Source organism: Entelurus aequoreus, linkage group LG24, assembly GCF_033978785.1.
Source record: "Entelurus aequoreus isolate RoL-2023_Sb linkage group LG24, RoL_Eaeq_v1.1, whole genome shotgun sequence".
Taxonomy (NCBI): domain Eukaryota; kingdom Metazoa; phylum Chordata; class Actinopteri; order Syngnathiformes; family Syngnathidae; genus Entelurus; species Entelurus aequoreus.
This window is the reverse complement of record NC_084754.1, coordinates 33,613,325-33,629,234: the sequence shown is the minus strand read 5'-3', so window position 1 is coordinate 33,629,234 and position 15,910 is coordinate 33,613,325. Positions and strand designations below refer to the sequence as shown.

At 41.4% G+C, this 15,910-nt stretch overlaps 1 protein-coding gene across 1 annotated transcript in view; it reads left to right on the top strand.

The window, feature by feature from the left end:
• Positions 1-10,710, top strand: part of LOC133641624 (aromatase-like) — a 22,014-nt gene extending 11,304 nt beyond the window's left edge. The window contains exons 5-10 of the mRNA XM_062035487.1: positions 3,332-3,508; positions 3,601-3,715; positions 4,800-4,914; positions 8,433-8,595; positions 8,667-8,908; positions 8,979-10,710. Coding sequence (XP_061891471.1) covers positions 3,332-3,508; positions 3,601-3,715; positions 4,800-4,914; positions 8,433-8,595; positions 8,667-8,908; positions 8,979-9,260 — 1,094 coding nt within the window. The 3' untranslated portion in view covers positions 9,261-10,710. The remainder of the gene's footprint in view (positions 1-3,331; positions 3,509-3,600; positions 3,716-4,799; positions 4,915-8,432; positions 8,596-8,666; positions 8,909-8,978) is intronic.
• Positions 10,711-15,910: the final 5,200 nt, after the last annotated feature.

The following is a 15,910-nucleotide window of genomic DNA, read 5'->3' as shown; positions in this document are numbered from 1 at the left end:
CAATGACAACGCTATGTATCAAATCAAGCACTTAGGCATGGAGACTGTTTCTACAAACATTTGTGAAAGAATGGGCCTCTCTCAGGAGCTCAGTGATTTCCAGCGTGGAACTGTCATAGGATGCCACCTGTGCAACAAATCCAGTCGAGAAATGTCCTCGCTCTTAAATATTCCAAAGTCAACTGTCGGCTTTATTATAAGAAAATGGAAGAGTTTGGGAACAACAGCAACTCAGCAGTAGGCCACGCAAACTGACAGAGAAGGGTCAGCGGATGCTGAAGCGCATAGTGCAAAGACTTTCTGCACAGTCAGTTGCTACAGAGCTCCAAACTTCATGTGACCTTCCAATTAGCCCACGTACAGTATGCAGAGAGCTTCATGGAATGGGTTTCCATGGCCGAGCAGCTGCATCTAAGCCATACATCATCAAGTCCAATGCAAAGTCGGATGCAATGGTATAAAGCATGTCGCCATTGGACTCTAGAGCAGTGGAGACGTGTTCTCTGGAGAGATGAATCACGCTTTTCCATCTGGCAATCTGATGGACGAGTCTGGGTTTGGAGGTTGTCAGGAGAACGGTACATTCTGGACTGCAATGTGCCGAGTGTGAAATTTGATGGAGGAATTGTGGTGTGGGGTTGTTTTCCAGGAGTTGGGCTTGGCCCCTTAGTTCCAGTGAAAGGAACTTTGAATGCTCCAGGATACCAAAACATTTTGGACAATTCCATGCTCCCAACCTTGTGGGAACAGTTTGGAGCGCGCCCCTACCTCTTCCAACATGACTGTGCACCATTGCACAAAGCAAGGTCCATAAAGACATGGATGACAGAGTCTGGTGTGGATGAACTTGACTGGCCTGCACAGAGTCCTGACCTGAACCCGATAGAACAGCTTTAGGATGAATTAGAACGGAGACTGAGAACCAGGCCTTCTCGACCAACATCAGTGTGTGACCTCACCAATGCGCTTTTGGAAGAATGGTGGAAAATTCCTATAAACACACTCAACAAGCTTGTGGACAGCCTTCCCAGAAGAGTTGAAGCTGTAATAGCTGCAAAAGGTGGACCGACATCATATTGAACCCTATGGGTTAGGAATGGGATGGCACTTCCAAGTTCATATGTGAGTCAAGGCAGGTGGCCAAATACTTTTGACAATATAGTGTAAATCTTTTGTAATCGTGTTTGGAAATTCCCTTTTCATACCTACAGTATAATTCCCAAACATATACTGTAGAACAGGGGTCCTCAAGTACAAATCTTGAAGGTCCACAAATGTTATTTTGAAACAGGCTGGGTCTGTTTATTATCGGTCAAACTTATATAGTAGCAGGAGGCAGGGGCGCTGAAAAGGGGGGGTAAAGGAGACGGATTCTAGAGGCCCATGATGGAGGGGGGCCCAGAGAGGCCCCTAATGATGATGAAATTATAATACAGGGGGCCCTGTAAAGATTCTTTTCATGGGGCCCAAAATCCCTAGCGGCGCCCCTGGCAGGAGGTAGGTAGTAGTTTAACATTTTCTTAAAATTAACAAAAATAAAATAAATATCCAATAAAATACATTAAAGATTTTCTTTGAAACAAAATGAAATAAGAACTGAAATAAAATAAATATTTCAGTACGTCTGGTAGCTGTGGCATCAGAGAGTGGGATTTGATTTATTTTAGCTGTCATTTCCTCCTTTTCTTTGCCTTCTAACATGGCACCCATCACTTCAGTCAAGCATTATTTAAATATTTCTGCACCAGAGAGTGGCTTCTTGTGTTTACCCAAAACTCCTGCCACTCTGAGTGAGCACTCTGTTGCTATTTGTTGTTGTGTCATAGATTTAACACAAATCTTGCTTGATGTTTCATATGACTTTTTCAGCCTCGTGATTTCTTTTTTTCTTAGCTCCAAATCATGAGGAAATGTCTTTTCAAATTCGCGGTGCTCTTTCAGATAGTGACGTTTCAGATGTTCACTTTTCACCAGAGCAACAGTACTGTTGCATATTAGACACATTGGTCTGGTACTTGCAGTAGGTAGGATGAAAACATATTGCTCTGTCCATTCTTCCTTGAAACGTCGGGTTTCCCTGTCCACCTTTCTTCTACCAGCCTGAGCCAACTTGGAGCATGCCATTGTGATTTGATTGACATTCAGTGACTGACGAGTGAACAGTTAGCGAAGTAGCGATACGAGACAACTGTGTGCCTGCAGCAAAAGGTTCCATGCATGTGGCATGAGCGCTGTATGACCCAGGTCAGGGGTCGGCAACCCAAAATGTTGAAAGAGCCATATTGGACCAAAAATACAAAAACAAATCTGGCTGGAGCCGCAAAAAATTAAAAGCCATATTACATGTGTCATGAGATATACATTTAATTAAGAGGACTTAAAGGAAACTAAATGACCTCAAATATACCTACAAATGAGGCATAATGATGCAATATGTACATATCGCTAGCCTAAATAGCATGTTAGCATCGATTAGCTTGCAGTCATGCAGTGACCAAATATGTCTGATTAGCACTCCACACAAGTCAATAACATCAACAAAACTCACCTTTGTGCATTCATGCACGACGTTAAAAGTGTGGTGGACAAAATGAGACAGAAAAAGAAGTGGCATAAAACACGTCCTAGAAAGTCGGAGAAAGTTATACGTGTAAACAAACTATACGGTGAGTTCAGGGACCGCCAAAATGAGTAGGACAAAACGGCGCTCGCCAAATACTCGAATCAGTGAAGCATGTTTAATACAAACAGTGTGATTTATAACAATTAGGGAGGTTTGTGTCATGTTTGTCCTCCTACAGAAACCATACTAAAACAAAAAAATCGATTTTTTTCCCCCTCATCTTTTTCCATTCTTCATACATTTTTGAAAAATCTCCAGAGAGCCACTAGGGCGGCGCTAAAGAAGAGCCGCGGGTTGCCGACCCCCGACCCAGGTGGTAACAGCCTATCAGCGCGTCGTTGTGATAGAGATGACAACCCATACTCTGATTGGCTGATTCCGCAGCCAATCAGAGTGGCGTTCTCTCGCTCTCACTCCGTCTCTCTCTCTCTCTCTCAGAGAGAGCGAGAGAGACGGAGTGAGTGAGACACGGAGAAGTGTAAACGAAACGTGGAGATATTTGACTAAAAACAACAAAGAACGTTGACTTGCGCTAGCGATAATTCAAAGATAAATACAATTATTATATTTTTTTATAATTGTTTAAAAAAATAAAACCATTTTTGATTACTATAATTGGTGCTGGGTCTGCCTGTTGAGGATCTCTGCTGTAGAAAGAAAATAATGTTTCACTTTAGGCCTTCATGTCTTCTCCTTACATATTTGCAGCGCTGACGGGACCAGGTCTTAAAAGGACAGTGTCTATTTGCATGAGATCCACATCGGAACATCTGGATCACCTCCAAGACTTGACGGACCCGTCAGGACATGTGGACACTCTCAATTTGCTGAGAGCCATCGTGGTGGATATCTCCAACAAACTATTCCTCAGGGTGCCCCTCAATGGTCAGAGACAGGCACGCACGCACAGTATATTTGCAGTACATGCAACATTCAAACTACCAAAACAAAAAGCTTATGTCTAATATTTCACTCAGAAAATGATTTGCTGATGAAAATCCAAAACTATTTCGAGACGTGGCAAGCAGTTCTGATCAAGCCGGATATATTCTTCAAAATTGGCTGGCTCTACGACAAACATAAAATTGCAGCGTAAGATGCAATCACACAATAAAAATGGCATACTGTAGTACCTCAACTTACGAGCTTAATTAGTTTAGTGACGGCGCTCTTAACTCAAAACACTTGCATCCCAAATTAGCATCTCCCATTTAAATTAATTGAAATGAAATTAATTTGTACTTGGCACTTTCCCGAGACAGCACAATTTTAAAAAGAAAAACAAACTTTCGAATTATTAATAACAACTACAGTAGTTTTATGAAGGTCAAGGTCAAATTGATTTATTCTCATTGTCAGCAGCTTTTTTAATATTTTCATGGACAAATGTTAGTCGTTTAGATTTTATTTAAACATCCTTGGCTGGCGTTCGACTCATTCAGCTTCAATCTGGTGCAGACTAGCAGTGATACGATCGAAGTGCTTCACCAAGTTGGTCATGTTTTGGATGATATCTTTCTTTAATTCAATAAATATCATCCACTTCTTCTTCTCAGCACTGTTCTCCACACTCCCTTTATTCCTTCCCATGGTTGGAAAAACAAAGTTATGTCCATCTTTAGCTATAAGCTAATGCTAGCAAGTAAGACCAGATGTTTTAGGTGGATCTTCAGAATCAGAATCAAAATCAGAATCAGCTTTATTGTCATTACGCAGGGTAACGAGATTGAGGCCATTCCATACAGTGCAATAAAACAAGTGTACACTCTATACAGAGGGTGAAATGAATATGTACATGAATATCTACATGAAACAGGGTGGTTGGTGGAATGGGTTATTGCACCGAAGAGAAGGCAGTTATGAGGGTCAATGGGGAAGTCTGTTCAGGGTGGTTATGGCCCTGGGGAAGAAGCTGTTTTTTAGCCTGTTGGTCTTGGTTTTAATGCACCTGTAGCGCTGGATCTTACTGTGATATTTACTACGTCAACTAATGCTAATGGGATGCTTGTAACTCAAATTTTTGCTTCAACTTAAAGCATAACAATTAGCCGAGAGACAGCTCTTATTAACTCAAAACACTCTTAAGTTGAGGTATTACTGTACTTGTAACAATGTAGTGTCGAATTGTTCGACTCTCTCCATCCTCCTAATTCTTGCGATGCTTCTTCTCCATCAGCCAGGAACTACAAAATGCGATGGAGACGCTCCTTGAAATGAAAAGAAACACTATCAAAGAAACAGAGAAGCTGGATGACGACCTTGACTTTGCTACGGAGCTCATCTTTGCTCAGGTAACTTCATCAGAATTGTCACTGTTTGACGTAAACAAAAGAAAGTAGACTTCTCACATTTTAGCAAACAGCAGTAAAAAGTGGTGTCAAGAGACAACATTAGAAATTAAACTTGGATATACTTTAGAGCAGTGATTCTCAAACTGTGTTACTCATACCACTAGGGGTATGCAGGCGCCATTTAGTAGTATGCCAAAGAATCACTTAATTACATAACAGTGTTACTGTTCAAACTGTGTAATGTTACAGTACATATTAAATATTCTTGTTAAATGAAACCTCTGCCTTGTTTTTAATGAATACATAGGCCTACTATGCTACTGTATTTTAATGTTGGTCATTATGGTGGTACTTGGAGAGCCAAGTCTTTTCTGAGGTGGTACTTGGTAAAAAAAAGTTTGAGAACCACTGTTTTAAAGTAGTAATTGTCCAGCTTATATAGCAGTCTTAGGCTATTGAATTTCATGCTGTTTTTCTACTGTATCGCGTTCGTTCTTACTGGTACGTACTTATTGGTATTAATGGTATATTTATTTATTTTACCATGTTTTATATTTTGTCTTGAATTTCAAATGCACCTTAACAGTGCGGCCACCTGTATTTTTGTCATGCTCTCATGGTTTATGTAATTCATACTTGCCAACCTTGAGACCTCCGATACCGGGAGGTGGGGGCTGGGGGGGCGGGGGCGTGGTTAATAGGGGAGTAGTAGATTTACAGCTAGAATTCACCAACTCAAGTATTTCATATATATATATATATATATATATATATATATATGTATGAAATACTTGACTTTCAGTGAATTTTAGCTATATATATATATATATATATATATATATATATATATATATATATATATATATATATATATATATATATATATATATATATATATATTTATTTATTTTGTTATACATATAAATAAAATAAATACTTGAATTTCAGTGTTCCGGAGGCTATCCAGTAGATGGCAGTGTTGTCCTGTTTAACTTCTCCGTTCATGACTGAGTATATCATTTCGGCCACCGTGTTCAATGGAGAAGTCTGTTCTACAAAATGTACAGGCAACATAATTATATACCCCTTCCCCTTCGAACTGTCCTGGATTAACTGAAATTCTTGTTTCCATTCGTTTTGGAACTTGCAAGCGTATTTCTTCATCTTGCTCGTCGACGGCGTCGCCATGTCTGTAACTTCCTCGTTCTTCTGCTTCGTCTCCTTGTTGTGTGCGCAGTTGTGCACTCTACTCTCTAAAAGCCGTAGATGTTATGACGTCATTGGGCAGGCAAGCTGTTTATATAGTGGGAAAGCGAACGTGAGAACAGGCTGTCCCCACTCAGGTCCGCATTGAGCTGGAGGGGGCGTGGCCTCCAGCTCCGGCTGAATACCGGGAGTTTGTCGGGAGAAAATTTCTGCCGGGAGGTTATCTGGAGAGGCGCTGAATACCGGGAGCCTCCCGGTAAAACCGGGAGGGTTGGCAATTATGATGTAATTAAGCATTGTATTCTATTCTATCCACTGAAACTGAGTCAACACAGCCATTATTGGCTAAATAGCTGGCAGCACAACTGAGAAGCATGTTAATTGTATATTGCCTGTACAGCCAAGCATGGCGGTGATAGTGTCATGGTCTGGTGATGCATGAGTGCTGCTGGTGTTCTGGTGACATATGCTCCCCGTTGGAACTCATGCACCCCCATATGTGCATGCATATGAGAGCTTTGCCTTCCGGCTCAGCTCCTTCTTTACGACAAAGGATTGATACAGTGTCCGCATTACTGCAGACGATGCACTCTTCCCTCACTCGTGAACAAGACACCGAGGTACTTTAACTCCTCCACTTGGGGCAAAATCTCCTCGCCAACACATCACCCTTTTCCGGGCGAGAACCATGGACTCGGAATTGGCAGTGCCGATTCTCATTCCAGTCGCTTCACACTCGGCTGAAAACCGATCCAGTGAGAGCTGAAGATCCTGGCCATCATCTGCAAAAAGCAGACAGCTAATCCTGCAGCCACCATACCGAATGCCCTCAACGCCCTGACTGCGCTTTGAAATTCTGTCAATAAAAGTTATGAACAGAACTGGTGACAAAGGCCAGCCCTGGCGGAGTCCAACCCTCACTGAAAACAGGTCCAACTTACAATGCGGACAAAGCTCTGACACTGATCATACAGGGAGCGGACCGCCACAATCAGACAGTCCGATACCCCATACTCTCTGGGCACTGCCCAGAGGACTTCCCGAGGGACACAGTCGAATGCCTTCTTCGAGTCCACAAAACACATGTAGACTGGTTGGGCAAACTCCCATGCACCCTCAAGGACCCTGCCGAGAGTATAGAGCTGGTCCACAGTTCCAGGACCAGGACAAAAACCACAATGCTCCTCCTGAATCTGAGGTTTGACTATCAAGCATAGCCTCCTCTCCAGTACATCTGAATAGACCTTAACAGGGAGGCTGAGGAGTGTGATCCCACGATAGTTGGAACACACCCTCCGGTTCACCTTCTTAAAGAGAGGAACAACCACCCCGGTCTGCCAATCCAAAGGCACCGCCCCCGATGTCCACGCAATGTTGCAAAGTCTTGTTAACCAAGACAGCACCACAGCATCCAGAGCATTAAGGAACTCCAGGCAGATCTCATCCACCACCGGGGCCCTGCTACCGAGGAGCTTTTTAACTACCTCGGCAACTTCAGGTCCAGAAATAGGAGAGTCCACCACAGATTCCTAAGGCACTGCTTCCTCACAGGAAGATGTGTAGGTGGGATTGAGGAGGTCTTTAAAGTATTCCTTCCACCGATCCACAACATCCCGAGTCGAGGTCAGCAGCACACCATCCTCACCATACACGGTGTTGACAGTGCACTGCTTCCCCCTCCTGAGGCAGCGGATGGTGGTCCAGAATTGGTTCGAAGCCATTTTCCTTGGCTTTCCTGAACTCCTCCCATGTCCGAATTTTTTGCTCCGCGACCGTTGAAGCCGCACACCGCTTGGCCTGTCAGTACCTGTCCGCTGCCTCTGGAGTCCCATGAGCCAAAAGGACCCTATAGGACTCTTTCTTCAGCTTAATGGCATTCCTCACCACTGGTATCCACCAGCAGGTTCTGGAATTACCGCCATGACAGGCACCAACCACCTTGCGGCCACAGCTGCGATCGGCCGCCTCAACAATATAGGTACGGAACATGGTCCATTTGGACTCAATGTCCAGCGCCTCCCTCGTGACATGTTCAAAGTTCTCCCGGAGGTGGGAATTCAAACTCTCTTTGACGAGAGACTCTGCTAGACGTTCCCAGCAGACCCTCACAATGTGTTTGGGTAATAATACATTTGTATTATATTTGATGCAAAAATGTTAGTCTCTCCCACATTTCCATCTGAACTGCGGGTCAGTTGAATAGCCCTGCTGTACACCGACTACTCTAAGTTATATACAGAGTTTCATTTCTTTAGTATTAAGAAGATATATTAAAAAGGAGGTGATGTGCGTTTGACCCACTCACTGAACAGAACCAAGGGGAGCTCTCTGCTGACAACGTGAGGCAATGCGTGCTGGAGATGGTGATCGCAGCTCCAGACACTCTCTCCATCAGCCTCTTCTTCATGCTGATGCTGCTGAAACAGAACCCGGACACGGAGCAGAGCCTTGTGGAGGAGATTAACTCTTTCATCAGTACATCAGGATGATCTTTATATTCCTAGAAAAGGTCTTCCATTTGCCTACTCACGTTCTTGTTGTTCCAGGTGAAAGTGGAGCAGAAAATGTGGATTACACACGCCTGAAAGTGCTGGAGGTCTTCATCAACGAGTCCCTGAGGTTTCATCCTGTGGTAGATTTTACCATGCGAAAAGCTCTGGAAGATGACATCATTGAAGGCATCAGCATTAAAAAGGGAACCAACATCATTCTCAACATTGGGCTCATGCATAAGACGGAATTTTTCCCAACTCCCAATGAGTTCAACCTCCACAATTTTGACAAAACGGTTAAGTCAGCAAGTGTAGCTTTGATCAACTCCAAGTAAAACCTTGACATCCTCTCTGACTCTCCTTCAGGTTCCTAAACGTTTCTTTCAGCCGTTCGGTTGCGGCCCTCGCTCCTGCGTAGGCAAGCACATCGCCATGGTGATGATGAAGGCCATCCTGGTCTCGCTCCTTTCTCGGTTCAGCGTGTGTCCTCGCCACGGCTGCACCATCAGCAGCATCCAGCAGACCAACAACCTGTCTCAGCAGCCAGTGGAGGACGAACACAGCCTGGCCATGCGCTTCGTTCCCAGAACACAACATGCATCAGCGCTCAACACCCGCACCATCGGCTCAAGCTACCAGCAGCTTTAAAATCACTGCATGTTGATTGCTGAATACTCTTTTTGAAGACCACATGTCAATAACACTGCAAATAACTGTTTCCATACTTGCATCACTGGGAGTCATACACGTTGCATAAAAAAATAAATAAAGCTAAGTAATTAGTGTTAACACTTGAGTTGAATGATGCAGAAACATTTGTTACTGGATACTTTCTAATACGCTTCTGCTTTGGAGATTTGTATCTGTCAGTAATATGCAACAATAATGATTTGATACTTGTTTGTATTGACAAATGTTTTAGACTGCAGTATTTTAGGATATGTAGTACATACTGTATGTCTAGCTTGTGTGCTATTGTGTGCTTAGCTGTTGTGTTGCTCCTAGCTTCTAGTTTCATGTTTACCTTTTGTAAATGAACAAATAGTACATTTAGACGTTGAAACTAAACTGGCTGTCCACAAGTAAACCCGCTGCAGGACTGCTTGCATAGGAGATTTTAGATGGAAGCTGTTATCAACTGATGATTGTTTTTTTTTTGCTGATACCAGATTGATATCAATATCAGATCGGGAAACACCTCTTAGAGATGGGTGAATCATGAAAGAGTAGTTCAAAACCTGCAAGTATTTCTGTACTAAGACGACTCGTTGACTTACTTACCACTGCAAGCTAAATTCAAATGAGGGAAAGCAGGGAATGTGTCAAAAGTGTGATGAAATGTTGCACAGGTCAAGAGGGGCAGAACTTGTGGCGAGTTTTTGGCATGCTCTTTGTGACTCGAGTACCTGATTCACCTCAGTAACTCATAACTCGAGTCAGTAAAACGAAACACGTTTCCCATCACTAATAGTGACACTTTTTTTATATATATCTACTTAAAGTTGGCCCTATTTGTAAATACACTTATTTTACAGTGGTGGTTGAATCATTTGAAGTGTAACTGATTGTGGATAAACAGACAGCCTCCCATGTTAAAGAGTTTGGATTCTTGTATCAGAATAAAAATGAACAGCTCCTGGTCGAAAGCATACCACATCATGCATCTAACATGGTGGATGCATTGTTAAAAAAAGAAGAAGAAAAAAACAAGTAACTAAATAGTTACTTTTCACAATAACGCATTACTTTTTGGTGTAAGTAACTGAGTTAGTAACTGAGTTGCTTTTGAAATAAAGTAACTAGTAACTGTAACTAGTTACTGGTTTTCAGTAACTAACCCAACACTGTGTATAATAGACTGTATTTATATTATTCACAAGTGAATAATGCTGTATAATAGACTGTATTTATATTATTCACATGTAAAAAATACCTTAGTGTTTATTTTTATTGTGAGCGAATTGTGGTGCTGAATTTCCCCGAGGGATCAATAAAGTACTTTCTATTCTATTCTATTCTATTCTATTCTAAAAACATCCAAATCCATTGCTATTCTTTATATAAAGTAAGACACATGCTGAATAAGAAATATCTGCACATGATTCCTTGAGTAATTTGATTACAAAATACATTGGAGGAATTGTTGCTGCCTCAAGGTGTCGTGTATATTTTTTTTCACGGCATTTTGCCTGGTTCACTAAACAGTAGTCAAAGCTCACGTTTCGCACAGACTGTTTAGGTGTTGCACAGCGTGTTTACGTCACAGATCATCCCCCCCTTGCACTGCACGACACCGCTCTTTTAAGTACGCTCCAGTTTAGAAAACGTTTAAACGGCACCATATGATAATCATCAAAAACGCACGAGAGACAAGAACTTTGTTTATGCGGTCACACCACACAGCACATAGGGCTGTGAGCGCACCTGTTTTTATTAGCACATACACATTTTTAGCTGTGCGTGTCAGCCTTCAATAATGAAAACAGGCCTTTAGGAAATAAGACGATTAGGCCAACCACAATAATTGAGGGCACATCTTAACGTGTATAATTAAACAAAATTATGATTTATTCGATTAATCGATCGGGATATTCGATAGAATACTCGATTACTAAAATATTCGATAGCTGCAGCTGTAGTTATATTATTCTTTTATTTTTCCATATCTAACATACTGTGTTGAACTTTGGGGAAATGTTTATAGAACAAACACAGGCTCAATAATTCAACTTGAAAAAAGGGTCATTAGAATAATACACAAGGCTGGCTACGATGAACCTACCAATCCATTATTCGTAAGTTCTAATGTAGAGGTGTCAAACTCATTTTAGATCGGGGGCCTCATGGACAAAAATCTACTCCCAAGTGGGCCGGACTGGTAAAATCAAGGCACGATAACTTAAAAATAAAGACAACTTCAGATTGTTTGTTTTTTTCTTTGTTAAAAATAGAGCAAGCACATTCTGAAAATGTACAAATCATAATGTTGTTGTTGTTTTTTTTACACTTACATGTTGCGGTTAATAGTATTCTACCTTTATTTGTCGATATGTATACTTTCTGATTAAATGATGTGATAATGTTCATCAGTCAACTCATTGGTGTTCACTTTTAATCTATTAAGATCAAATAATAATATCTTATTTAAATGGAGGCTTCTCACATGATGAGATAACTTCTGGAAATGACTGGCTCAAAAGGGTCAAAGGTATTAATGTGTGTGTCCAAGTTAAAGGAAAAGGCAGGCTGTCTTCTTCTAATGGATTTATTACAATCTTTACAAGCTGGGTAACGTTTGCTGTGGTCTGGAACAACATGGCGCACAAACAACTATCAGAAATGCAGCCAATATTACGTACAGATAATGTGTCATGAGACATGCAAATATAAATGAAATGCACAGAGGACATAAGTAAAGGAAATTAAATGAGCTCAAATATTCCTACAAACGAGTCATAATGATGCAATATGTACATACAGCTAGCTTAAATAGCATGTTAGCATTGATTAGCTTGCAGTCATGCTCTGACCAAATATGCCTGATTAGCACTCCAACAAGTCAATAACATCAACAAAGCTCACCTTTTGTGCATTCGCGCACAGCGTAGAACGTTTGGTGGACAAAATGAGACAAAGAAGAAGTGGCATAAAACACGTCTTTCTGTGGCAGCGTCGGAGAAAGTTGTACATGTAAACAAACAACAATGAGTTCAAGGATCGCTGAAATGAGTAGGACAAAACAGTGCTTGCTAAATCCTCTCATCAGTGAAGCATGTTGAACATAAACAGTGGGACTTCTAACAATTAGGAAGGTTTGTGTCATGTTTGTTCTCCTACAGAAAATATATTCAAATAAAAATGTTCTTCATCTTTTTCCATTTTCACACATCTCTGAAAGAGGTCCAGGGAGCCACGAGGGCGGTGCTAAAGAGACGCGGGTTGCTGACCCCCGGCCTACACCCTAGACTGGCCGCCAGTTCATCACAGGACACATGAACAAGCCTTCGCCCTCAAATCAGAGAAGTATTCATTTACTCTAACATGATTTTTATTCAGTTCAATGCATTTATTGTCATTGTCATAGTGAATAACACACACACTGCATAGTAACCATGTAGCAAAAATGCGTTAGGTGGTGCAATCCTGACCCATGAAACGCGTAAACACAAAGGGTGCCACGAACGATGCACAAAATTCACAGTCTGGTATGGATCGGTACTTGAGCGGCGCCGTTCCATACATTTTTTCAATACCCAAAAGAGGGAAATGTTCATGCCTTTTTTTTAACTTGTAGTTTATTGAAATTGTCGTTGTCCACGACAGAAAACGGTCGGCAAGGCGAGTTTATTTACAGAGCACAGTTCGTACTACAGGCAGGCCAGTCTAGTACCCGCACTCTTTTACTACGAAGCCACGCTGTTGTAACACGTGCAGAATGTGGCTCGGCGATATCTTACTGAAATAAGCAGGGGCGGCCATGAAAAAGACGTCGCTTGGATGGCAACTTTTGTTGCTCCAAAACCTGTATGTACCTTTCAGCATGAATGGTGCCTTCACAAAGGTGTAAGTTACCCACTAATACACCCCCATATCATCAATCTTTATTGCAGACCTTAAGATCCATTTAAACATATAAAAACAGAATATAATACATTAAAAAACAAAACAATAAAAACATACATTAAAAACAAAACAAAACAAGTTTTCCATACAATTACAGACGCTGGGTTTTCAACTTTGCGCCTAGAACAATCCGGATGGTTCTTTTCCTCTTTGGACCGGAGGACACGACGTCCACAGTTTCCAAAAACAATTTGAAATGTGGACTCGTCAGACCACAGAACACTTTTCCAGTTTGCATCAGTACATCTCAGATGAGCTCGGGCCGAGCGAAGCCGGCGGCGTTTCTGGGTGTTGTTGATAAATGGCATTCGCTTTGCATTGTAGAGTTTTAACTTGCACTTACAGATGTAGCGACCAACTGTAGTTACTGACAGTGGTTTTTTCTGAAGTGTTCCTGAGTCCATGTGGTGATATCCTTTATACACTGATGCCGCTTTTTGATGTAGTACCAACACAAATACAACTTTGAAACTACGTGCTTTCTGAGAAGATTACCGTAGTAACTAGTATATCATGCAAAAGCGCAGATTCCAACCAATCAGTCCATCTTAGATGAGCTCGGGCCGAGCGAAGCCAGCGGCGTTTCTGGGTGTTGTTGCATTTATCAACAACACCCAGAAACGCAGAGTTTTGAGGACGAAAATGAATTGATACCATTTTAGAATAAGGCTGTAACATAGCAAAATGTGGCAAAAAATGAAGCGCTGTGAATACTTTCCGGATGCAGTGTACAGTATAAAGGGCAGATCAATAGAAGTGATAATTAGACGTTGCAGTTCATGGGTGGGATGTGAGAGAGGGTCACTGCCTGAGGATACAGACGAGCTGTTGACAAGTTGTCCTGGCACGTATAGACCTGTTCCTTCTACCTGAGGGCCGCAGGTGAGGAGCAGGGTGTTGTTGGTCACGCAGGATGCTGTGCACTCGCCTCAGACAGCAGGTAGTGTAGACTGTGCCCATCTCTGGAAGACTTGATTTTTTTTCAGCTCTTTTAATCACCGATTAGAGAGTCTGCTGTCATGGCACACTTCTAAAAGCTCACTCTTACACTAGGAAGCGGAGTCATTCATTGCGCTTTACCTGACACATGAAACGTGACAAATACGATCGCTGAGATGAAACGGATCAGGCCCGTGAACAGGTTCTATCCGGATGAATTTGCTAAGTATACAAATGAGCTGAAATTTTTCTATGAAAGAAACTGCTGTTTTAAATGTGTCCACTAGATGTGGCAATGGCAATTCTTTGTATCTTTGTAGATGATGCTACATACAGGATGTACAAAAAAAATAAAACACATGATGTTAGTGCAACAGTCGAAGAAAATTAGCAAACTACATAAATAACATCCTGTAATTTGATTTTGATATTTTTTTTAAATCTTGTTAGATTGAAAATGAACACCAATGAGTTGACTGATGAACATTATCACGTCATTTATTCAGAAAGTATAAATAACGACAATTAAAGGTAGAACACTATTAACTGCAACATGTAAGTGTAAAAAAACAACATGATTTGTTTATTTTTGAGAAATTCTATTTTTAAACAAAGAAAACAATCTGAAGTTGTCTTTATTTTTAAGTTATCGTGCCGTGATTTTACCAGTCCGGCCCACTTGGGAGTAGATTTTTCTCAATGTGGCCCCCGATCTAAAATGAGTTTGACACCTCTGGCCTAGATAAATTGGTAAACATCCTCACAAATATTGATATAAAGCATTACCGTATTTTCCGGACCATAGGGCACACCGGATTATAAGGAGCACTGCCGATGAATGGTCTATTTTTGATCTTTTTTTCATATATAAGGCGCACCGGATTATAAGGCGCATTAAAGGAGTCATAATATATATATTTTTTTCTAAATGTAAAAGACTTCCTTGGGGTCTACATAACATGTAATGGTGGTTCTTTGCTCAAAATGTTGCATAGATGATGTTTTACACATCATCTTCAAGCCGTTTTGTGGGCGGTCTTATTTACGTGGCTCACCTTCGGCAGCGTCTTCTCCCCGTCATCTTTGTTGTGAAGTGTCAAAAGATGGAGCTAACTGTTTTAATGACATTCAGACTTTACTTCAATCAATAACGGAGCAGCATCTCCTCATCCAGAAACAACAACACCAGAAATGTGTCCCGTGAAAAACCGTCCCACCAGAACTCTAATAACTAAAGTTCCTTGGGTGAATAATGGTAACTCACTACACCGGTATGTTTTAGGGCTTTCATGGCGAGTTTACTGACTGAAATAAGTAATAACTTTACACTGCTTTTTATTAGAAATGGCAACAGCAGAGGATGGATGTCCCATAACAAGAAGGTGGGGAAAAAGAAGAAGCTTATCGACTACGGTGTCGGCACGGACTACAAAGGCGGACCTGCACAAATTTTCAGGTACCAGAAGGTAAGAAAAGTTTCTTTTGCATAATATTGCGAAACAAAACACCAGAAAATATGTCTTACCTTATACACACCATAATAATACTCCTATGTTGAAGCACAGTACAATCCATCAAGCGGTGCAGTTTCATAGCTGACCAAAGTCCTACTAAAACATTTTGATAGATTTTTGAGCGCCGTGTGTAATGTTCTATATTTTCAAGGGAGCATATACAATGTTGGTGTTGTTTACTTGAGTCATATTGCGGTCTACACGAAATCAAATCAAATCAAT